Source organism: Berghia stephanieae, chromosome 14 (genome assembly GCF_034508935.2).
Source record: "Berghia stephanieae isolate SIO BIC M18660-M18661 chromosome 14, UCSD_Bste_1.3, whole genome shotgun sequence".
NCBI lineage: Eukaryota > Metazoa > Mollusca > Gastropoda > Nudibranchia > Aeolidiidae > Berghia > Berghia stephanieae.
The window spans coordinates 10,024,998-10,052,497 of NC_088373.1; the positions used below are offsets into that span (position 1 = coordinate 10,024,998).

A 27,500-nucleotide genomic window follows, 5' to 3' on the forward strand; every position below is an offset into this window, starting at 1 on the left:
TTCTTGAAATTGGGGACACAATCATTAAAGAAGCCTTTCAACAACCGACATTAAAAGCAGGTTAGGAATGGCAACGAATGCAATGACAATAATAGATAAGATATGGAAAAATATGACATTCAGTTTCAAATTTAATTATATTATTAGACACTTGAAGTGTCAATCATTTCTTATACCTTGGTTGGACGTTACCCTCAGAAAGCTTAAAAAGGATATAATTATTCGGTATTGCTTTTTTTTAGGAAACCCGCCGAAAACCATAGTCTCAAGTTGACTCCCCACTGGTGTACTCGTCCCTGAGTCTCAGGTTCACTCCTCACTGTTGCCTACTCCCATAACTTTGTAGAATATTGTCAGGTTTTGTCGGGTTTTTGTCGGGTATCGTAAAAAGTAATACCTTCCTGGTATTGCTTATTTCCGAAATCCGCAGAAAACCATAGTCTCACATTCACTCCCCACTGTTGTCTACTTCCCAAAACTTTGACTGATATTGTAGGATTTCGACGGGTTTCCTCGGGTTTCGGAAAAAAATTAATTGCTTTTTTACAAAACCCGCCGAAACCCAGTCCCGTGTTTCCTCCCCAATTGTGTACACTTCCCTGAGACCTAAGTTCACTCCCCACTGCTGCCTTCTTCCCATAACTATGTCGGGTTTCAGCGGGTTTCGTAAAATAGAAACACCCCATTTCATATTGAGTGGTATAACATTAAAATGTCCTATCAGTTTGCTACTTACTGATAAATCCGATGGATGGACTCTTGAAATGAATTGGGTCACTTTGTGCCCCGGACTGCCCTGGACTACCCCTGATTGCCCCGGACTTCCCTGGACTACCCCGGATTGCCCCGGACTGCCCTTGACTACCCCGGATTGCCCCGGATTGCCCCGGACTGCCCCGGACTACCCCGAATTGCCTCGGACTGGCCCGTAGAATGTTTTACTTTTGACGTTTATTCTCTGTCAAGGAATATTTTATATTATAGAGACAAAATTCGCTTTTGGATTGGAAGGTCCTTGGTTCAAGCCCCATTCAAGCGCATGATTTAGTCCTTGAAAAAGGCTCTCTCCTCACATTCTCTCACTGTACTCAGATGTAAAATGGATACTGGGTCGTTAACAGCGTTGTCTCTGTCAGAAAAAATGTTATATCGAATAACAGGCTTCGTGTATCCCCTACATGTTACCTGTTGTAGTTGGCGCTTTGAGCTCGTTCAATGGATATTACTCTATATAAAATGTAAGTTATTATTATTATTATTATTATTATTATTATTATTATTATTATTATTATTATTATTATTATTATTATTATTATTATTATTATCATCACGACTATCACCATCATCATCATCATCATCATCATCATCATCATCATCATCATCATCATCATCATCATCATCATCATCATCACCCTCATCATTATCATAACCATCGTGATTTTAATCATTCTTTGCTCTGTTTCTCTGCAGGCACTGCTCTTCGTGTCCAAACGAACCCTGCAACCTTTTATCCCTATTTCACGGACGTCCTAAACATCACTTGCATTCCAGATGATCCCAATTACTGGGCCATTTCCGTCAGTACACTGGAGTTTAAGAAAAATGAAGAAGAAACAATTGCTGTCTTGCAACAAGCTCAACTTACCACTGGATCTGGCATAAAGTCAAATATGAAGGTTAAATAAGGGGGGAAATCACCGATTTCCTGCACTTTTTTTGAGTTGTTGTTATTTGGATTAGCCCCCTTATGTGATATCAGCGGTTGAGATTTCCCTCTATAAATAGACCGGCTGAAAAAAAAGCAGACAGCCATCACGAATAACGATCAATTATTAACCGTAAGTCTTCAATGGTTATAGTTTCCCCGCTGTTTTACTTATGGAGGGGAGGACAAGACCTGACACCACTCAAAAGAAGGCAGTCACAAAGGTTTGGAGAAGTGGACATCTTTGGGTTTTACCCTTTACTATTCAATTGTATTAAATCGGGTTAAACATAAGCACAAACCTTGAATATTAAGTTAAAAACTAGGTTTGAGGTTTAATATTGTTCCGTTAATTTCTTTCTTTTTGTCAACGAACACAACATCCTGGCAATTCTAAAAATTTTAAACTAATTTTCACAGATTGATTTACGAGGAATGTTCAAACCTTTAAGGGTAATTCTATCATCTGTTGATTCAAATGGCTATTTAGAATACCTTATAGGCCATAATGATTGGTCCTTTGTTCATTTGATGTATAAATGGTAGTGTTTGCCTGCTCTCATATGAGAGTATATATACAAAGTGTCTCCGTGCTCTCATTCGAGAGTATATATACAACGTGTCTCTGTGCTCCCATGTGAGAGTATATATACAAAGTGTCTCCGTGCTCTAGTGTGAGATTATATATACATCGTGTCTGCGTACTCTCACATGTGAAGATCTGAAAAGGTGTTTATGAAACGATGACTGCTTCCTAATTTCTCAAAACTGATATCGTATCAAATGTGATGAAACGTAGAAACGATGTATACGTTTGTAAGGGCATTTGACGTTGGAAACTGCTATCTGGTCGCCCTGTAGCGAAACCATTCTTTTGCGCGACAGACAATGTCACCGAACCAATTTTGATCATTGATGGACCGAAAGATTAGTCTCGAGGGCCACAAATATTATGAGGCTCAACAAGTATATAAAATATGAATTAAAGGTAAGTGCTTTCACTAAAAAGAATGAGTTATATATTCTTGAACTCTGTGTTTAGATTTTCAAACCAGAGCTCAATAACGCTGCGCAACCTTGGGAGTATCAGTGGGAACATGGTTCAACCTTTCAAAAGCAGGAGTTACAGAATATACGATTATTCTCTTTCTTTGTATCTATTAAACAGGTTATCTTTATCGTCCAAATAACACTACGAGCTCGCGAGTATACGATTTTTTAAAATTCATTGTATTTTTTTAATTAGTTACTTTTTATCGTGCCAAATAACACTACGAGCTTGCGAGTATGTGTTATGCGTGCTTAAAACTAAAGTTTAATAAATACAAAGAAATAAAAGTATCGTATATTCTTTAACCCCTGATACGGATACATTTTGTTCAAACGTTTAAGTCGTTATTGTTCTCGTCTAGCTTTCAGATATTCAAATTGTGTTAATTTGAGGTCATATGGTATGACACAATCCTGGTAGGTCACCGGTTCAAGTTCTGCTATAGGCCATTCACTCGCCGCATTTGGGTATAAAATGAATGACCAGCTGGTATCAACGTTGCCCATGTCGAAAAATATAGTTATAATGCTTTACGGGCATCAAGTCTAATCATGTCTAGTCATGTCCCGTATATCGTTCAATCCCTGTCGTAACAAGCTGATTTCGGTATGTTTTTAAAAATGTATTTTTCTTTCTTGTTGTGTGTGGTACTATTTCATACACACTTTTTCAGATCTTTATCTCACACTAGTGCCTGTTCCGAGTTTGTCTTCGTCCTGGTGTCCCCTCGAGATCAATGTTTGTTTTCTGATCTTGTGATACAACAATATATCACATAATTCATAACCTCCCTGATTTAATGGTAACACGTCCTACCGGTATTCATAAGGTCTGAGGTTCGATCCTCAGTCGGGACAGGATGATTTTCTTTCTGATGGGTTTTATTTTCGTATAAATTTGTTCTTACTATGTCTGCTACTGTTTCATATACGTCATTTCAGACCTTTATCTAACACTTGATACCTAATTTGCAACTGGTCTCACATGTTATATGTTGCCGTTGGTATTCAATACTTTATAAAGCTATTTGAGTGCATTTAGTAAATATTGCGCTCTAGATATTAAAAAAAAACCCGACTACCTATGTGTCTTAAATTGTTTTCATTACCAGACTGAAGGCCGCATCAAAAAAGACGCTAGTCAAAGTTTTTTGCGATTGACGATAAATCAACCCAGAGCTGAGGACGCTGGAACGTACAAATGTATCATGTTTTATTTAGATGAATTATTCAACATGAAGGAAGAAACGGCTTCTGCTAATGTGATTGTTGAAAGTAAGTATCAAACTTTTCTTTCAAAGGATAAAATACGATATTATTATTATTATTATTATTATTATTATTATTATTATTATTATTATTATTATTATTATTATTATTATTATTATTATTATTATTATTATTATTATTATTATTATATTAATTATTATAATTATTATATTATTATTATTATTATTATTATTATTATTATTATTATTATTATTTATTATTATTATTATTATTATTATTATTATTATTATTATTATTATTATTATTATTATTATTATTATTATTATATTATTATTATTATTATTATTATTATTATTAATATTATTATTATTATTATTATTATTATTATATATTGTTGTTGTTGTCATTATTATTATTATTATTATTTTATTATTATTATTATTATTATTATTATTATTATTATTATTATTATTATTATTATTATTATTATTATTATTATTATTATATTATTATTGTTTGTCATGTTACTGTCGAACGCGATTAAGTCTCAATGGGAATCAAGCTTAATCCGACCATGAGCTTTTTTATCTGTTTAAGCCCTCGACTTAGCGGTTCAGGTGGTTCATAATTGCATAAAATGTGTTTATTTTTATGCCCGCAGTTCTTTTCCTTTGTTGAGTGTTGCCATGGTCGGTTTTGTGATGTAAATTTGTTTTTTCTAAGAAGAGGTTGCATATATTAGATGAGGGGGAGTACTGTGCTATGGAGATGTTGTTCCATGTAGTTCTGAGATGCATGTTACATTCTTTGAGGTTCCAAATGTGTTCGCTAAGTGTGGTATAATGTCATTTCTGGTTGTTGTTGAAGAAACATTTGTGCAGATTGTGTCTGGTTTTGAATGAACATTCTGTGAGACCAATTTTCCTCTCTTATTTGAATGTATCTGAGCGTGTAACATTGACTTAACTCCTCGGTCACTTTGCCCCCTCCCCCTCCCCCGCCCCCAATAGATTTAGAATCTGTTTAATGTGACACTTGTGCGGCTATGTGGTCTAGTCGTATGACACTCGGCTTCGGATCGGAAGGTCCTAGGTTCGTGCCCTGAGCGGTGCATAGTTGAGACCTTGGAAAATGGTCTTTGATCACATTCTCCCACCGCACTCGGGTGTGAAATGAGTACCTGGCCGTTAACAGCCTTGTTTCTGTCCGAAACAAAATGTAATATCGCCAACAGGGGTCATGCCTCGTCCTACATGTTAAATGTTGCTGCAAGTTGGGGACCCCTAGTAAAGCGCAGGTTTAATGGATATTGCGCTATATAAACAACTCATGTAATCCATTAGAAAAATGTTTATCACTTATTTACTCTTCAAGCTCATGACCTGGCACCCACAGTTGCATCTTTGGTGGAAAAGATGTCCGGCTTGGAAACGTTGGTCCAGACACAGGAAAATGTCATATCGGAACAAGGGAAGCAACTAAAACTACAGCAAGATTACATCTCCCAGCAAAATTTGAAAGGTGCCAAGTAACTGGGTTTTTTTTCTTTTTAATTTTTTAGCACCAAATATTGCGTCGATAGTGGTAGTTTTTCGGAATGAACCATAGAATTAAACGAATGAGAATACGTACGAAGCCTAAAAAGTGTCCACCAATGAAAGCATTCAGCGCCATTTTGTTGTTGGCTGAGAATGTAGTAATTACCATTCATTCGGTATCTATGTCAACATAACGACACAAGAAAAACAACAAACAATATCAAAATCCACAATAAAATGTTTCAGAACTGTTGCGTATATTTATGGCACAACGAAGCTGTCAAAAATGAAGTTAGAGAATGTGTGTAATCATGTACTATAATAACCTGTAATGTGTTTTCCAACCACCACATCATCTACTACTACAACCACCACCACAATATCATCACTAACACTACTACTACAACCACCAGCCCCACATCATTATCACTACCACTACTACTACACCACCACCAGCACATCATCATCACTACCACTACTACAATCACCACAACCACATCGTCATCACTACCACTACTATTGCAACCACCACCACCATATCATCATCATTACCACTACTACCACAACCACCACCACCACTACTACTACAACTACCACAACATTACTACCTCAACTACTACAACCACCACCACAATAGCATCATTACCACTACTACTACAACCACCACAACCACATCGTCATCACGACCACTACTACTACAACCACCACCATATCATTACCATTACCACTACTACTACAACCACCACTACCACCATATCATTACCATTACCACTACTACTGCAACCACCACTACCACCATATCATCACCATTACAACTACTACTACAACCACCACAACCACATCATCATCACTACCACTACTACTACAACCACCACCACATCATCATCACTATCACTACTACTACAACTACAACCACCACCACATTATCATCACTACCACTACTACTACTGCAACCACCACCACCATATCATCATCATTGAAATATTTTTTTTTTTAATTGAGCTTTATATAGTGCAATATCTACTAAATGTGCTCAAAGCGCTTTACAAGGGGTCCCTGGTCAACATTTAACATGTAGGACGGGACATGACGCCTGTTAGGCGATATTACAATTTTTCGGACAAAGACAACTCTGTTAACGGCCAGGTACTCATTTTACACCTGAGTACGGTGAGAGAATGTGAGTAAAGAGCCTTTTCCAAGGACTCAACTATGCGCCGAGCGCGAGGCTCGAACCCAGGACCTTCCGATCCTGAAGCGAGTGTCATACTACTAGACCACATAGCCGCATCATTACCACTACTACTACAAACACCACCACCACATCATCATCACGACCACTACTACTACAACCACCACCACCACCATATCATTACCATTACCACTACTACTACAACCACCACCACATCATCATCACTACCACTACTACTACAACTACAATCATCACCACCACCACATCATCATCACTATTACTACTACAACTACAACCACCACCAACACCACATCACCTCACTAACACTCAGTACTACAATCACTACCATTAGGTTTTGGAGCTTTACTTCATTTGAAATAAGGAAACTTCGGAATTGTATTTGGCATTGTGTTTATATATCATAATATAATTCTAATCAGTTTTCTATTTAGAACTAGATACTATACAATATGTATGCCAAATACCACCCCAATTCCCCTTTCTTGTGTGCGGGAATTCCTCTTTCGGCATTGAAATTGAGTGTGAGAGAGTCATCACTACACACATAAACAACAGAAACAATTTAAAAACAACAGACTATGACACGCAACCACTCAAACACGAGGCTATACTATTTATCCTTTTCTCTATATAGAATAGGACAAGACAAACAATAGCTTGACTCTCGCTACACTTCGCATTGATGTTTGTCGTCTCACGAGTTCAACTCCCGGTCGACCTGTCAATATTCCTTTTTGCCTCGGACGTAATCATTAATAGAATGTTGTGTGGTTTTGACCGTGAAGAAAACCTTAAGAAGTCACATTTATATCATTTTAGAGAGATCGTTTTGAATAATTTTGAGTTAAACGAGCGAGCAGCAACTTGTTTTCATGAACGGCCAATCAGCGCTTGTTTACTATAGTAACGCGATTCCCAGCCAACATCAAAATGGCGGATATTTTTCTCATCGAGGCCGCTGGTTGGTTAGCCAATAAGAGCACCGTACGGTTTCCATTGGGTAAATTCCTTGGAATGAACAAAGTGGAGAAAATCACATTCAAATTCAATTCAGATTTTAATGGAACGTTTATAATAGAGCATTTTCATGGATTTACTCCTCACAATACGCTTTAAAATGTTACATTTGTATCCCCAGCAAGACAAATGGAACCATTAAAATAATAGAATTAAATAATAGATAAATAAGATTAACTTTATTCAGTACCAAGAGGGACATTTGTCTTTAGTGTTTATTCCAAGTGATAACTGGAATAACAGAGCAAGACTGCAAAGTGATCGAGGGCGAGGTGACATGCTCAAGACCAAATAGCACGGCGGGTAGTAAAACTCAGTACCTTTCAGGTGCTAAATAAAGACCATACTGCTGAGCCACGCTCCCCTATATTTCAATTTCATACAGTACCAGTCGTATTTTCGACGTACTTTTAGTACTGACACTCTTACAATACCCGTCATTGCCTAAATCTAGCTGCTAGGCTCTCATTGATACTTATATAAATATTTGGCACGGCTGTCGGCAAGAAAAGGGATCTTAAGTCAAAACAACTAGAAGAGTCTTTTTGGGGGTTTCTTTTAAATTGGTGAAGAAAGGTTTTGAGCCAGAAAAATGCAAATACAAATTGTATCAATTATTTATAAAGTGAATATAACATTTCACTAAGATATTTGTAGTATTTTTGCATGATCAAGGTTTTTATATTATTGTTTAGGCAAAATATACAAAGAACTATTTGATACTAATATAGAAGTGGTTCTTATATTTAGACACCAATCAAATATAGATAGAACCAAATTGACTTCACTCATCTCTTTGTTATTGTTTTAATCCAGAAATGTATCTATTGCTCAATTAATTGTGTCAATCAGACTATAAACGTTTAAGGCTATAAAAAGTATTTTGTGTTGCTATGTTATAATATTCAGCTCGCGAAATGTTTTGAGTTTGTTTGTTTTTGTTTTGTTTGGCTAAACACAAATAATCCATGAAAATGAGCACAGGCAAGGAAATTGCTTCTATTTGATGGCCAAAACACTGGTTTTTAACATATTATACTTCTTCATTAAAATATTTGTAAAATAACAATCGTATTTGATCATTTTTAGCATCTGAGATGAATAAAACACTGCACGTACAAGATCTTACCATCAGCAATATGAAGACACAGTTGAAAGTTCAACAAGACAATCAAAAAACATTTGTAAATGGCCTGAATGGGAAGATGGGTAGTCTTGAGAAAGAACTCCAAAAACAAGAAACGCGAAATGCCAACCAACAGAAACACATAGACGCGCAAGGGAAAGAACTCGATAACCAAGAAAATGCAATTAAAGCCCAGCTTGAAACAATTACAGGTCTGCGAAATGACATTAGCAATCAGGCGAAACAGCTCCAAAAACAGAATCAATACATAAAAGGACAACTTGAACAAGGTATGCCCTCACCTTTCCTAACTTCATTCGATTTAGCTTTATATTTTAACCAAAATTTTAGATTAAATTAACTTAACACTAATATTATATAATATCAGGTGAGAGAGGACAGAATTAAAAGGTTTTGAAGACTGAAGCCGTCAGACAATAAAAGGTTAAGCCCTGAAATTGTACGACAATAAAACCCATTGCTTAAAATGTATGTGTACAATTTTTCAGGCATGTGAATTGAAAAACATTAACTCTACATTAAAAATATATATAAATATATCTTATATTTGTTATATCAAGACTTCGGAAGTAATTCCCAAATTTTGGTGTCACTTGTAGATCTCCATCTTCCTGTATGACCAGAGGTAGCCCTTTTCCCATGTTATCCATTTGATTTTCTATTGTCTTAAATTTCAAAATTCAATCTGTTGCTTTTTGAATTGAATATTTTAACTCTGCTTCTGTATGCAACGTTAATCACTCTTGTGGACCCCATTGAGCATCATAAACTAAATGATGAAGTCCATTGGATTCAAGTGAAGACTCATTCTCTTTAGAAAAATATTCTATGTGATATCTGCATTCCAAAACTGTGTTGCATTTTAGAGGGAACATTATTCCAGACTCTAACCCGGTCGGTCATTTCCTTTCCAATAAGACGGGATAATTTTCTACACTAGTTACACCAAACTTCTAAAAACAAGTATCAAGTTTGGAAACTTTAGATATTGTGATTCTTATACGACTTATAACTGACATAGTTTTTTAAACAATTAGAGTATTTTAAATAAAAGTAGCCAAATCATTATTCTTACTATGGTCTTTAGTTTATTGAAAATACGGATTTGATTTTAGCCCCTTTTACAACACGTTCGAATGCAAAAATCATTTTATATCAGATTTGGCAGAAATGACAGTTAAGATAACGACAACAACAACAACAACAACAACAAAAACTACAACAACAACAACAACAACAACAACAACAACTACTACTACTACTACTACTACTACTACTACTACTACTACTACTACTACTACTACTACTACTACTACTACTGCTGCTGCTGCTGCTACTACTACTACTACTACTACTACTACTACTACTACTACTACTACTACTACTACTACTACTACTACTACTACTACTAGTACGACTACTACTACTACTAATAGTACAACTACTACTGCTACTACTACCACCACTACTACTATTACTACCTCTAAAACTACTACTACTACTACTACTACTACTACTACTACTACTACTACTACTACTACTACTAGTAGTAGTAGTATAGTAGTAGTAGTAGTAGTAGTAGTAAGTAGTAGTAATAATAATAATAATAGTATTAATAATAATAATAATAATAATAATAATAATAATAATAATAATAATAATAATAATAATAATAATAATGATAATAATAATAATAATAAAAACAATAATAATAATAATAATAATAATAATAATAATAATAATAATAATAATAATAAATAATAATAAATAATAATAATAATAATAATAATAATAATAATATAATGACATTCAACATATTTAGGGAGACGGAACTCCGGTAAGGTAAAGGAATAATAATAATAATAATAATATAATAATAATAATAATAATAATAAATAATAATAATAATAATAATAATAATAATATTAATAATAATAATAGTAATAATAATAATAATAAAATATAATAATAATAAATAATAATAAAATACAATAATAATAATAATAATAATAATAATAATAATAATAATAATAATAATAATAATAATAAATAATAATATAATAATAATAATATAATAATAATAATAATAATATAATAATAATAATAATAATAATAATAAAATAATAATAATAATAAAATAATAATAATAATAATAATAATAATAATAATAATAAAATAATAATAATAATAATAATAATAACAATAATAATAAAATAATAATAATAATAATACATTATATACAATAATACAGATATATAGTAATAATAACAATAATGATAACAAAATACCAAACGAGTTTAATTATTTCTCTATCCAGCTTCATTCAAGTCAGAATTCAGGGCTGCTTATGATCCTAAAGACAAACTTAAAGTTGGAGAGACCGTGAAGTTCAGGACCAGGTTATTTGCAATTGGAGATGCTTACAACTTCAACACTGGTGTGTATACTGCACCGAAAACCGGCACCTATTTCTTCACTCTAAGTCTGATGACTAGCCAAACAGGTAAGGGCAATTACAACAAAAGCATTTTTCATCTCAAGACATTATTTTAGTCATAGCCAGGCTAGTTCTACGAAATATATATATATATATATATATATATATATATATATATATATATATATATAATATATATATGTATATATACACATATATTTATATATATAGGTAGGCATCCTTCCGTCTCGAGAGACGATGGTTTGCGCCCTGTATGGCTTTAGTCTCATCAGTCTTGTTGAGAGCAACGGCGGTGTGACTCAGCAGACCAATCCTTGCATGGCAGTCTCTACCGCAGTTGTTGCACACATAGTTTGACTGTGTGTTTGGTATTTGGATCTGCTGCCTCTCTTTCCTCCTTGCTCTCCTCTCCTCAAACTTCATCTTTCTCCTCTCCTCGCCTCTCTTAACCCCCTCCATCACCGCATATCTCCAGCCGCTGCGGTCGTCAGCAAGCGACTCCCAGGTGTTTGAGTCGATGCCTGTCAATTTCATGTCTCGTTTGCAGACATCATAGAAGCGCAGAGCTGGACGGCAAGTTGGTCCCCGTCCAGAAGCTAGTTCACCGTACATGATGTCTTTGCGTATGCGTCCATTGTCCATCCTGTGTACGTGACCAAGCCATCGCAAACGTCGCTGGCAGAGCATGAGATGCATACTGAGGAGTTAGCTCTTTCTAGCACTGCATTGTTAGTGAGTCTGTCCCGCCACCTGATGCCGAGAATTCGTCGTAGACAGCGAACGTGGAAGTTTTCCAGGCGGTTCTCTTGTCTGGCATATGTTGTCCAGGATTCACTGCCATACAGTAGGCTACTGAGTACACATGCCTGGTATACTCTGAGTTTGGTGTTCAAAGTGAGTTGGTTGTTGGTCCACACTCTCTTGCTCAGTTGTGCTATGACAGCGGCAGCTTTGGCGATGCGCTTGTCTAATTCTGCATCGAGTGAGAGGTTGCTGGTGATGGTTGTGCCCAGGTATGTGAAGTGATCAGTGACTTCTAGCTCCTCGTTGTCAATGTAAATTGCTGGTATAGAGGGGACATCCTGACACATTACATTTGTTTTCTTGATGCTGATCGTCAGCCCGAATTCCCTGCATGCGTAGGAAAACCTGTCCATCAGCCGCTGAAGGTCTTCCTCGGTGTGCGCGCATAGAGCTGCATGATCTGCAAATAGCATTTCCCTTATGAGGACTGTGCGGACCTTGGTCTTTGCTCTCAGCCGTGCCAGATTGAACAGCTTCCCATCACTTCTGGTGTGTAAGTCACAGCCGTTTAAATAGGGCCCAAACTTTCAGTTTAGTTACTTCTTCCCTCACTGGCTACCGTCAAGTAATGTAAACAATCCACCGTCAACCACAGTGATAACACCTGTCAAGACGGGGTGCACTGGCAATAAGTTATGTCTGCAGGTAAATCTCATCGCTTTGAATTTCTCTCAGGCAGAGAGTAGTAGAGATTTCATCACAATACGCAATTTTCTCAGCCAATTGTGGACGCAGTATCTTTTTCATAATTTTCAAACATATATGGATACAAAGACCAGCTTTTCCTCTACAAGACGCAATTATTTTTGTTTACATCATTAAATGATAGTTTGTGTTTTGCTCTTTTGAATAATCAGTGTTTTTTATGAAAAAAAATATTAAAATTATAAGTTTAAAAAATATTTAAAAATTCAAAATATCAAACCAACACTTTTTACCATCAAGGGTGAGGAATCAGAGAAAAGTAAATAAAATTATCTTTCATATGATATATACTTTATTGTGTAGATTCAGGGATTTAAGAATAGAGGGTGTGGAAAGGAATCTCAATAATTGTTTTTGTTACCAACACAGAGGAGAATATTTCATGATATTTTAGAAACCCAATAATAAAACTAGATAGTGATGATAAGATATATCAGAGTTGGGGATTTTTTTTCACAGATGTTTACTTTAGATTTTTGATCTCTTTAATAGGCCGAGTATTGAGCTGTCTGCCATCTGCTGCCGGTGTTAATTATATGATGTATAGTAAAGGTCACCTGAGGCATCCTTGGGGACATCCGTTGGATATGACTCTCGTTTAAAAAAAGCTTGAGCGTCGAATTTAACCTATTGGGTGTTCTTGACGAGAAAACTGTTGTGCCATAATTTAGAAAATTAAAAGTGTGCATTTGTTCCAAGAGTATTATCATATTCAAGGCTGAAGGAACGTCATCGTACGGGATGCGGTAGAAATCGTTTAAGAGTTGTAAAGATTACTAAAGTTCAAATTTATTGGGAAGAGCATCCTCGATTCACAGTTTGTTTTGGTAGACAAACTGATATTTGTTAAAGTGATGTTTATTATATGCAAACATGAGCAATTGCGTTCTAGTCGAGCTTTTGGGGTATTTCATGACCTGAAATGTTAAGTCTATGGGACAAGAGACATCAAATGGGATGGGTTGTATTTTTGGGCAACGGGGATTATCGCGGACGATTTCCATTTTGTTGGGATCGTTTGTTCATGAATCTCTCGTTTAAAAAAGTTTGTGAAAGTGTTCCAAAAGTTGTTTAATGGCAGAAGGACGGGAATTTTCCGTTGAGCTAACCTGGGCCAGGAGCTTTCTTATTTTTACCGTTTTGAAAAAAAATGACACCTCTTCTTGTGTTAAAAAACTGGAGGACAGGTGTCAATGTTTGTTGTAACACTTATGCTGGGTAGATTGGGAGAAAGATATATATATATATATATATATATATATATATATATATATATATATATATATATATATATATATATATATATCCTTTCTTTAAAAAATATAGCCTTATGGAGAACATTGTGCTTATTTGAGTCAACAAAAAAATTGATACGGCGCACAACTATACTGAAAGATTTGAAAAAGAGAAATGTATTTTTTACAGATAGATAAACAGACAACTTGATTTTCTTTTAAAATTTAAAGTCAGTTTGAAAGTTCGTTAAGTCAAACAGATATCTTTAAAAAATTTACCGAAGACACTAACACCTCATGGCCACACCCTCAACTCTATCTGTCCAGTAGAGTCCTTACTTCCGTTGTGTTGATTTAGCGGTGATCAGTGTTATGTAGTAGTGTGTTCTCATTGCGTGTGTGTGTGTGTGTGTGTGTGTGTGGTGTATACATATGTGTGTGTGTGTTTTGGAATGTGGTTGCGTGGAAGAAAAAAAAAAGGGGGGGGGGGTGTCCATCAAGTAGAGAAATTCCTGAGCAAAGGGTGGGGGGGGGGGGAAGGGGGTGTGTGTGTTTGCTAGGAACTGTCAGATTGGCATTTTTCAGCAAATCGTGGCATTCATATTGATATAATTCACTTGATCACATGACGGTATTCGGATTTCCAGAAATTTTAAACAAGTTTCACCGATTAACAACATCAACGAATACTACTGCTGATATTACTGTCGTTTTTATGCCATCGATGTGATAATTATTGCCCTGGGAAATATTTAGTTAAACGTTGTCGGCAAACTGTCAATTGGATCTGTCTAGCTTCTAGCCCGAACAAACCAAAAGTAGACAGATTCGGGGACATGATATTTTTCGCGTCCGCTTCAGATTTTCATTTGATCTCACATAAGTTAAGTAAAGGGGGGACATTCCGAAAGCTTCTACATCCAAGGTATTCATTCAATTTGTATTTTCACCGTTGATCTTTTGTCAGGCGTTTATTTATTCAATTTGTCATCATATAAAAGCGTTTTAAAAACTCTAGAACAAACCTTGATAGATTTGTGAAAGTTTAAAATGTTCTAATTTGACCATGGTCAAATTGCCGCCATTTTAATTTGTGAAGTATTGAAGGTAGTGCAGAGCACTCACAAGTAAAGCGTGGTAAAGACTTGCGACTTATTGATATTGATATCTACTGACTGATAAACTAAAATCATGCCGAATAAAGCATGGCACCGACGACAAGCACATCGATTAAAATGTGCATCTAATCGTAATCAAGCTAATCAAGAAAATGATTCTGGCAATATCGAATGAAAATTGTTCTTTCCCCGCGAAATTGCGGGCTTTTTACTAGTATATATATATATATATATATATATATATATATATATATATATATATATATATATTATATATGTATATATATATATATATATATATATAAATATATATGTATGTATATATATAGATGCTATATATGTATATATATGTATATGTGTAAATATATATGTATATATGTATGTATGTATATATATATATATATATATATATATATATATATATATATATATAGAGAGAGAGAGAGAGAGAGAGAGAGAGAGAGAGAGAGAGAGAGAGAGAGTAAATGATGTAAAAGCTCCAGATTTGCAGGATTTTGTTTTACAAAAATTACATAAATATTGTTTGTATAAGTATAGAAGCTAGTGAATTGTGCTTTGATTTGGTTTTCTTTTACTCTTAATCACTTTTTTTCTCTTGACCAATAGGGTGGATTAATATCCATATCAGATCCAACGGGAACTCAATTGCAAAGGTACATTGTGAAACTCAACAATACTGGGACCAGTCGTCTGTGAGCTCTATGGTGGCATTGAAAGCAGGAGATCAAGTCACACTTTTTGTAGAAGCACGTTTAAGAGTTGACACTTTTGTTAATGGTATGGATACTCAATTCAGCGGGTATTTACTCAAATAAGATTTTGCTTCAGTATAACGTATTTCATCACTTCTTTTTATACGTTTATCCCACATACTGTAAACTGTGACCAATCATCTCAAAACGGTTTAATATCGAGGTAAATCGGACCTCTGACAGTGAATTTAGATATATTATTATAAGAAATGGGAATATTGGGTTGATTGAAGTGTAAGAACTTTTTGTTGGTTATAATGTAAGAAGGAGAGAAAGTGAGTAAATGTGACTCATGTATAAGAGAACAACACAAAACAAACGACGTTTCGGCCTTTGGCTTTCTTCAAGTAAACACGAAATATGTTATAATACGTATTACATTGTCATAATAGTTAAAACATTAGAGGCAAAAATGCGTGTTTGTATGTATGTATAAATATATAAAACAAAACAAAAAAGACCTCAGAAAAACAATGAAAAAAGGGAGAAAAGACAGGAAGAAATAACGAGCGGGGGGCAGAGAGAAAGAAAGAAAGAGAGATAGAATGGAGAGAGAGAGAGAGAGAGAGAGAAAGAGAGAGAGATATATATAGAATCAGAGACAGAGAGAAAGTGGGAGAACGGGAGAGGAAGGGTGCGTTTCAAAGTTATATTTAAGATAAAGGAAAGCGATAAAAAAATTAAAACTTAGCTAGGGTTAAGAACTTTGAGTTGTTTGTAATGTAAGAACTTTGAGTTGTTTGTAATGTAAGAACTTTGAGTTGTTTGTAATGTAAGAACTTTGAGTTGTTTGTAATGTTAGAACTTTGAGTTGTTTGTAATGTAAGAACTTTGAGTTGTCTGTAATGTAAGAACATTGAGTTGTTTGTAATGTAAGAACTTTGAGTTGTTTGTAATGTAAGAACTTTGAGTTGTTTGTAATGTAAGAACTTTGAGTTGTTTGTAATGTTAGAACTTTGAGTTGTTTGTAATGTTAGAACTTTGAGTTGTTTGTAATGTAAGAACTTTGAGTTGTTTGTAATGTAAGAACTTTGAGTTGTTTGTAATGTAAGAACTTTCAGTTGGTTGTAATATAAGAACTTTGAGTTGGTTGTAATGTAAGAACTTTGAGTTGGTTGTAATATTAGAACTTTGAGTTGGTTGTAATGTAAGAACATTGAGTTGGTTGTAATGTTAGAACATTGAGTTTGTTGTAATGTTAGAACTTTGAGTTGGTTGTAATGTAAGAACTTTCAGTTGGTTGTAATGTAAGAACTTTGAGTTGGTTGTAATGTTAGAACTTTGAGTTGGTTGTAATGTAAGAACTTTGAGTTGGTTGTAATGTAAGAACTTTCAGTTGGTTGTAATGTAAGAACTTTCAGTTGGTTGTAATGTAATAACTTTGAGTTGGTTGTAATGTAATAACTTTGAGTTGGTTGTAATGTAAGAACTTTGAGTTGGTTGTAATGTTAGAACTTTGAGTTGGTTGTAATGTAAGAACATTGAGTTGGTTGTAATGTTAGAACATTGAGTTTGTTGTAATGTTAGAACTTTGAGTTGGTTGTAATGTAAGAACTTTCAGTTGGTTGTAATGTAAGAACTTGAGTTGTTGTATGTTAGAACTTTGAGTTGGTTGTAATGTAAGAACTTTGAGTTGGTTGTAATGTAAGAACTTTCAGTTGGTTGTAATGTAAGAACTTTGAGTTGGTTGTAATGTAATAACTTTGAGTTGGTTGTAATGTAATAACTTTGAGTTGGTTGTAATGTAAGAACTCTGAGTTGGTTGTAATGTAAGAACTTTGAGTTGGTTGTAATGTAAGAACTCTGAGTTGGTTGTAATGTAAGAACTTTGAGTTGGTTGTAATGTAAGAACTTTGAGTTGGTTGTAATGTAAGAACTTTGAGTTGGTTGTAATGTAAGAACTTTGATTTGATTGCAATGTAAGAATTGTTGGTTGTAATGTAAGAACTTTGATTTGATTGCAGTGTAAGAATTGTTGGTTGTAATGTAGGAACTTTGATTTGATTGCAGTGTAAGAATTGTTGGTTGTAATGTAGGAACTTTGATTTGATTGCAGTGTAAGAATTGTTGGTTGTAATGTAGGAACTTTGATTTGATTGCAGTGTAAGAATTGTTGGTTGTAATGTAAGAACTTTGATTTGATTGCAGTGTAATAAATCTTCTTAATTCTCCGCCAAAACAACTAGAAATGATCCCCAAATGTCATATATTTTCGGCTATCCATTCTATTTCCATCACCAAACACTCCCCAATATAATACCACTTTGAGACGGTTGGCCACGTGTAGATCAGACTTCTTAATGCATAAATAGTAGAGTGACGGCCAAGAGAAAAAACTCAAATTCTTTCACATTTTTGTAAAAGTTTTTTTCTTCTTCACAGTTCGAAAGATTGATATCTTTGAAAAACTGATGGTATAATGCCATTCCAATTCGACCACTTGAAGGTCAACTAGAGGTCACTAAATTTTGAATAAGTTCAACTATATTTAACAATAAGTCGTAAATTATCGATATTTTAAAACAGCTTTAAGAATATAAAAATATTTTGTGTTAAACACGCACAGCTTTGGTAATATTCATTTGGATTTGTACGAGTTATCGCCCTTGATTTGATTTTAGATGAATAAAAGTAATCTACTTGTTAAAATAAATAATCTCTTTCGCTGAGAAAACACACTTTGTAAGATTCAGATAAATATTTAATAAAATGTTTGATTGCATTCAAATTTTCTGAAGTTTTGTCTTTTTATTTTGATATAAATGAAAACCAAATTAATTCATCATATACTATCTTTAACTGGATTAAAAGTCAGAACAAACTGTCCATCTTTATCTTGGAAAATCATTTCATAGTAAAAACGTAAGTGGTGCTTTGAACCCGTGGTATAAAATATTTATTCAACAATTGCAGAATATTTTCGCTTTGAAAACTTTGAAAAAACTTTGAAAAGACAGCTAGTTGGTGATTTAAAAAACAACCCTTTAGAGCGTAAGAATACAATTCGAGCAGCAACATTTACATTACAACAATGTTAAATCAAGCCCAAAATAGGATTCAATAGTCTGATGTTACGTCTGCCCAGCATCGTACAGCTTGGTTCTAAACAAAGAAAATCAACGCTTTTTATTCTTTATACTACTATAACTTTTACACATGTCATGTAATCAGAATGTATAAAAGTCAAAACATGATCAAATTAATACTATTTTTCTCCTCTGGAAACACGTTTATGCTCGTCTGAGAAGTATTTCATCAGGGCGTCCGCCATTGTTCCGAAACTTTAGACCCTGGCACGAAGTTACAATGCGCCATGACGAGGGAAGTGACGTCACGACTGTTGAAGCCTATTGCGGTCGATTATTAGACCTACAAATTCCTGTACGCATATCTCACCGCTTTTAACTATTGAATGCAAATCACGTTTCACTTTCTTTTGGTGATCGTGGGCTTGTAGTTTGACATAATATGTATGGCCAGAGTCAGGCTACGAGTTAGCTAAAATCATGATGTGCATGACCATCCATCGTTACGTAGTCCATCAGAGCCATTGGACCAATGGAGCCGGAGTTTATCTCGGTTTCTATAACGTGACAATAAGCTACAATGTCGAAGAAAACCAGCATTTGATAAGTGAGGAACAGAGAGCGAGAGCTGAAGCGGATTTTCTGGAGAGTCGCATTAAATGGAGAAGATGGCAATGGTCGGGGCATGTCTGTCGCAGACTTGATGAAACACTGATAAGAAAAGCTCTGCGATGGACACCCCAAGGAAAGAGGAAGTGAATCCGCCCAAGGAGACTTGGAGACGTACCGTAGAGAAGGACCTAAAACACAGATGTCTGTACCTCGGGATGACCCTAAGAATAGCTGCTGACATAAACAGGTGGAGATCCCTTGCATCGCCACAAGTGCCAGCAGGCCGCAGAGTATTGAGTGAGTGAGTGAGTGAGTGAGGGACAAGTGACTTAAAAGTTTAGAGTTAACCAAATTGTGACCCACCTACTCCAAACGGTATTATCTGGTGATGAATTGGACTGAAAGACGTGAATGTTTCCTGTTTAAGCAATGTGATTGTATTTATTCTAATAAAAAACGAAGACATATTAACCAAACTTTAATGTTATGGCGATAAGTCATTCTCCAGCATACAGGACCGGGACGTCCAAACATAATACCCCTTTGGACGGTGAGTTACACATGAGACAGCATATAATAGAAATTGGCTGCTTGAAAAATAATAATATCTCCGTGAAATAAAGGGAATGAAAAATAATAATAATAATAATAATAATAATAATAATAATAATAATAATAATAATAATAATAATAATAATGATGATGATGATGATGATGATGATGATGATGATGATGATGATGATGATGATGATGATGATGATGATGATGATGATACTACTACTACTAATAATAATATAACAATAATAATAATAATAATAATAATAATAATAATAATAATAATAATAATAATAATGAAGATGATGATGATAATACTACTACTAATAATAATATAATAATAATAATAATAATAATAATAATAATAATAATAATAATAATAATAATATAATAATAATAATAATAATAATAATAATAATAATAATAAAAATAATAATAATAATAATGATAATAATAATAATAATGATAATAATAATAGTAATAGTAACAATACTATTACCACGACCAACTCCACCATCACTACTACTACTACTACTACTACTACTACTACTACTACTACTACTACTACTACTATTGTTGTTGCTGCTACTATATTCTCCTGAATCAGATGACGCATTTTAGTCAGGCGTGCAATCTTCTCCACGCTGGATCCCAGCCTATGAGATGGTCCAACGAGTGGACACTTCCAGGCTCAAATTAGGAGCTAGTGTTCACACTAAGGACCCTATATAGGTAAGCATCACGATGGCATGGCGGATGATAATGGAGTGAATAGTATTTCCTTGGAGTTGGACGGTGTGTAATTGTACAACATTTACAAACCACCAAAAGCGACTTGGACTACACCACCGGTCTCGGTGGTTAGCCATCCTTCCATCTGTCTGGGAGACTTTGATAGCCAAAACCACTAAAATGGCTATCAAGACTGCAACGAGGCGGGTAGAAAACTCCTTACATGGATGGAGTTTAACCACACACAGTGTGATACTTGAGGGGCACCCACCATAAGAAGGAGTATACTTCTTCCCTCACCCTTAACGCACCTGGACCCCAGGGCATGGACCTGACTGACAGAAGCAATACCAGGCGTCCTTGTAAAAGGGAAGCTTCCACAAATGTAGAAGCATGCTAAAATAGTTGCCAGTCTAAAGCTAGGCAAGCCTTCAACGAAGGCTGGCAATTACTGACCCATCTTATCACTTCTGAGCTGCCTTAAACACTTTTAGAGCATGTGTTACTGAACCGATGGGGACCGATACGCCGCCGATTGGTCTTTAAACATCGAAAAAGTAGAAAACGGTAGGAGCTGCCTGAAGCCTATGATCGCGAAAATAATAACGTAAGAGTGAAAATAGAGATGCTTCGTTCCTCCTACGAAGCCTCTCCATTTTCACTCTTTCGTTAGTCTTTAAACATCGCAACTGTTTGTTGTTTCTGTTTTAAAGACTATTTCAGAACGGAATATTCTGTTGTGCAACTCCCGTCCTTGAAGCCCGACATCTCGTGTGGCAGGCCTGCGTTTTGGACGTCCCTCAACCGTACAGTATCATACGTTCCAAATTGTTTTACATGCCGTTAAGAAGTGGTATGGTACACTAAACTGTCAGTCTTCGTCGGTTTATCTGGGGCTTTTGAATGAATGGCAACTATCTTAGCGTGCTTGGCTGAGTCCCAGGTTTGAGAGTTTTCGCCAAGATGGGGGGGTCATATAAATAGATCTACATTTGAAGGACGAGTTTTCTGGCCAAATTAAAAAAATACATTCTTTTTCCAGAGTACACGGTTAATTAGCTATTTAAAAAACCCAAACAACTTGAGATTTCATATAACGCAATATCCACGAGTTGCTCAGAAACATTGAGCACGTGCGAAACCTTATCGACGAAGACGCCTTCAAAATGCTAGTTCACTCAATGATTACTTCAAGACTTGACTACTGCAACTCCCTCTTCTCTGGGTTGCCAAAAAGCTCGATTGCAAGACTGCAGCTAATAATAAAAAAAGCTATTCGTATTGTTGCCAAATAAAAATGTCAGATCACATTACATCAGTCTTACAGTCAGATTGCTTACAAACTTGCCCGTTAATGTTTCAAGTGCGTCCACGCCACTGCTACCAACCACTTGTCACCTCTTCTTTCTATCTACAATACGAATCGCTCTCTTCTCTCATATACTTCCCTGTACTTACCCGTTTGATTCTTATGTCGAAATTTTCACGACGTACTTTCGCATATTGGTAAGAGAGTGTGAGAAAAGAGCCTTCTCCAAGGACTCAACTATGTGCCGAGCGATGATCGAAGCCAGGACCTTCCGATTCGAAAATCATAATTATTACATTATCATGGAGTTACTGTTTCTCCTTGCTTTTGGTCGGCAAATAAAAACTGTTATGGTGTGTTTTTGAAGGACGACCCGGTGGAGAATGATAAACTAGAATTGGCTAGTTCTTTTCGTTCAAAATCTTAACTGAAATTCCCCGCTGTCAATCGCTGCTGTCAGTCCTCGCCAACACCAGGACTTTCCTGTCAGCCCGTAGCCGTCCATGGCACCAAAACACACTGTTGTGAAGTCTAGAACTCAGGACACATCTTGAACCTACTGATAACAGCCTCGTCCTGAGGGGGTGCCAATCAAGCAAGCCCGCCAGATTAAAGATAAGCTAATCGGGCTTATACAATTTTCCAATGTATTACCTTCTGATAAAGATGATTTATATTAAATATATAAATAAATAAATAAATAAATAAATAGATAAATAAATAAATAAATAAATAAATAAATAAATAAATAAATAAATAAATAAATAAATGCATAAATTAGCTCTACTTAATTAGAGCCATTCTTCTCAAAATTAGAATAACAATAAAATTGTTAATGATATATCATCCATCATTTTTATTCTACCTTCCACTTATTCTCTCTATATTTTCCTGTAACAATCTAATTAAACTTATGTATAGAATTGTTATTATTGTATTGGGTGTTACTAAAGTCTTGACTCACTTGTATTATTATTATTATTATTATTATATATTATTATTATTATTATTATTATTATTATTATTATTATTATTATATTATTATTATTATCATCATCATCATCATCTTTACTATTATTTTATTATTATATTATTATTATTATTATTATTATTATTATTATTATTATTATTATTATCATCATCCTCATCATCATCCTCAACATCATCATCATCATCATCATCATCATCATCATCATCATCATCATCATCATCATCATCATCATCATCATCATCATTATAATCATCATCATCCTTATCATCATCATCATCATCATCATCATCATCATCATCATCATCATCATCATCATCATCATCATTATTATTATTTTATTATTATTATTATCATTATTATTATTATTACTATTATTATTATTATTATTATTATTATTATTATTATTATATATCATCATCATCATCATTATTATTATCATTATTATTATTATTTTATTTTTATTAATATTATTATCAATTATTATTATTATTATTATTATTATTATTATTATTATTATTATTATTAATTATTAGTATTAGTATTAGCCCTAAGGATATTCTTAATCACCCCTAGATTAAACCTGAGCCGTTTGTGGTGTAGATTGAGTGCCACAGCTGGTAACGAGATCCGTTGTGCGCATAATAGGTTCGAATCCAGACCATTAAGCTTATCGTTTGGACTGGAATCCTCAACAAATCACAAACCCCGTCAAAGGACCATCCTGGCATTCTCTAAGAATGTGCTCCACCGTCTTCTCTAGGCATCCACATGTACACAAACTAGAATCAGCCAGTCCCCAATTTTTCATGCTTCCAGCTGTTCTCCCAATATTTGGAAGTGCTCTGTTCAGTGTTACCCATATAAATATGTCACACCAAAAGGAAAAAGATAAAGCTAATAGGTGAATTGAAAAAAATATTTTATTTACTTGTTGACGATATCATAACTATAATATAAACATTTTAAACGGCAAATATGTGCATTTAAGTACTTTCTTGTATTGTATTTTTCGGTCATATATACCGAAGCCATGCACCCCGATGAAAGATGTGATACAGGGGAAAATAGGAGGGTAAACGACGAAGGAGCAGTCCTAGGCCTACCTATATAAAACATCCTAGAATGGACAGAGATGAATGGAAGGGAATTATATGATACCGTCAACAGAGGAAGAGAATGGGCAGAGATGAATGAAGGGAATTATATGATACCGTCAACAGAGGAAGAGAATGGGCAGAGATGAATGGAAGGGAATTATATGATACCGTCAACAGAGGAAGAGAATGGGCAGACTTTTGTCAGCACAGAGTGCGGGCAGCCAACTTCAATGGGCACGACGCTGGATATTGAGAGAGTGAGTGAGTGATTTGAAAAGTTGATTCATAACAACATAACATAACATAACATATGGTATAGGGCAAAATAGGATAAAAATCTCTTGAATGACCTTGATATTAATAGTAATGTCATAAATCTCTTGATTAAAGATTACAATAATGATACACGTGGTAAAGATAGTATTTCAACTTAAATGTACTCATGTATATGTGGTGTACAAACATATATCTTTAACCGTGACATGCAAACCACACACACACACACACACACACACACACACACACACACACGCATATAGAAGATAACGATAATAATATAATATTGCATAATATATACATACGAGATTGAAAGCCATGTCAACAGCAGTGCAGACAAGTATTATTAGTCATATATAAATCTCCCATCATATAATTCCCTGTCTACTAACACCTTGAAATAATCCATAGATTTTGCATTTTTTGTATATTTAGACAGTGCTGAAGTTTGTAAGAATTATATTAATTTGCAGGTCTGATAACCCAATTCATAATAATAATAATAATAATAATAATAATAATAATAATAATAATAATAATAATGATATAATGATAATAATAATAATAATAATAATAATAATAATAATAATAATAATAATAATAATAATAATAATAATAATAATAACAATAATAATAATAATAATAATAATAATAATAATAATAATAATAATAATAGTAATAATAAAAATAATAATAATAATAATACTAATAATAATAATAATAATAATAATAATAATAATAATATAATAATAATAATAATAATAATAATAATAATAATAATAATAATAATAATAATAATAATAATAATAATAATAATAATAATAATAATAATAATAATAATAATAATAATAATAATAATGATAATAATATAACAATGATGATGATGATGATGATGATAATAATAATAATAATAATAATAATAATAATAATAATAATAATAATAATAATAATAATAATAATAATAATATAATAATAATAATAATGATAATATAATAATGATGATAATAATAATAATAATAATAATAATAATAATAATAATAATAATAATAATCATCATCATAATGTCTAGATCTAGTATTGTTTTTGTAATTGAGGACCACGCTTATACCCCACTCGTTGACAATAAAGAAGATGTGGATTATATCAATATGATAAAGTATTTGAAATATAATAACACTTTTGTGTAAAAAAATGTTTTGGTCTGGGTGATCTTTATCCTTGTTTACTCTGGGAAATTCCAACATAAATAGCCCAACCCCTTTCTCTCTTATTTAACGCAGTTCTATCGCTAATTAAAAGTTCTAGAATGTTTGAATTTTGCGAATGATGCCTTCATTTATTAAGGGCAATAGATACGAACATAGAAGTTGCAGAAAAATTAGATCAACGTATTGCTATCTAGAACTACAGAATTATTTTCTCAAAGACAAAATAATGAATCTTTTAAGTAATTTTCCGTTCTGGTATAGAGCGAAACGTCCTTGTGTACTTCAATTATTCCATATCAAGGATTGTTTTCTTTGTTTTTAAGAATTTTTCGGCGTTTGCGACACACTTAGGTCATTTCATAGCATTGACAAGGCAGAAAATGTATTAGGTAGTCTCAAAGTATACTTTTGTCAGAGGAACATGCGAATAAATAAGACAAAGGGATATGGTTCAACTGGGAAACGGATGTTTATTCCAAGAGCACTCCTCAGTGTACTTTGTTTGAGTTCGCTTAGAATTCAAGGACACAATCAAATTTTCCTAACAAGTGAAATACAATCAAATCTTTACAAATCATGGTATTCAAAACAGCAATACCCAAAATAAAATAAAAAGAATTACAGTTCATTACCGAGAGATAATTTTACAATGGAAGACACAAAACATTAATAATAAAATTATACTGCTAAAATAAATACTGTCCATCTGACTTTTTCTCCGTAACCATGTACTCTGACCATGTCAAGACAAAGCAATTAATATCCTTCCGAGACAGAGATAGAAGGCCACACGGCCAACATATAAGGGGACAAAAACACCGGAAGTGACCTCCTGTCCACCATTATTCTAGCATGATTGGTGATGTCCAATGTATTGATACTATATTTCGACTCACTTCATGAGAGCCTTTCACAAATTGGAATTTATGTTTGGATATTGATATGCATATCATTGGTTTTATGATTAAAGGTTCCTGCACGTTGGGACTCATGCATATTCAATGATTTTATTTATCTGGACAAAAGCGTGTCTCTATTATTTCTTTACAGATAGCAAAAGACATATTCTTAAGTGCAAGAGCAGTTTCTGAAGCCCAATATAAGTAAGATACTCACTAAATCTTGGAATATTCAAAGACGAGCGACAGGACTGCTTCCCGGACTCAAGGATATGCCATATAACGAGGGTTTTGTGTTCCTTGTTCTATCCAGTATCAAATACAGAAGAGTTAAGGGAAAATCATAACATTTCTAAAGATAAGTTACAAATTAAACAACGTCAATCCATCAATTTTGTTTACATCTCCATTAATAATTATACTAAAGGCGAAGTTTGAAATATATATACAAACAAGATAAATTACAAATTAAACAACTTAAATCCATCAATTTTGTTTACATCTCCATTAATAAGTATACTAAAGGCAAAGTTTGAAATATATATACAAACAAGATAAATTACAAATTAAACAACGTAAATCCATCAATTTTGTTTACATCTCCATTAATAAGCATACTAAAGGCAAAGTTTGAAATATATATACAAACAAGATAAATTACAAATTAAACAACGTAAATCCATCAATTTTGTTTACATCTCCATTAATAAGTATACTAAAGGCGAAGTTTGAAATATATATACAAACAAGATAACTTACAAATTAAACAACGTAAATCCATCAATTTTGTTTTACATCTCTA

General features: G+C 33.8%; 1 protein-coding gene across 1 annotated transcript in view; it reads left to right on the forward strand.

Annotated features, from left to right (window-relative positions):
* LOC144960122 (uncharacterized) overlaps nucleotides 1–18,721 on the forward strand; it is a 21,203-nt gene extending 2,482 nt beyond the window's left edge. Inside the window, exons 2-7 of the mRNA XM_078893099.1 lie at nucleotides 1,471–1,676; nucleotides 3,868–4,030; nucleotides 5,360–5,506; nucleotides 8,843–9,169; nucleotides 11,218–11,403; nucleotides 15,848–18,721. Coding sequence (XP_078749225.1) covers nucleotides 1,471–1,676; nucleotides 3,868–4,030; nucleotides 5,360–5,506; nucleotides 8,843–9,169; nucleotides 11,218–11,403; nucleotides 15,848–16,056 — 1,238 coding nt within the window. The 3' untranslated portion in view covers nucleotides 16,057–18,721. The remainder of the gene's footprint in view (nucleotides 1–1,470; nucleotides 1,677–3,867; nucleotides 4,031–5,359; nucleotides 5,507–8,842; nucleotides 9,170–11,217; nucleotides 11,404–15,847) is intronic.
* The last annotated feature ends 8,779 nt before the right edge of the window (nucleotides 18,722–27,500 follow it).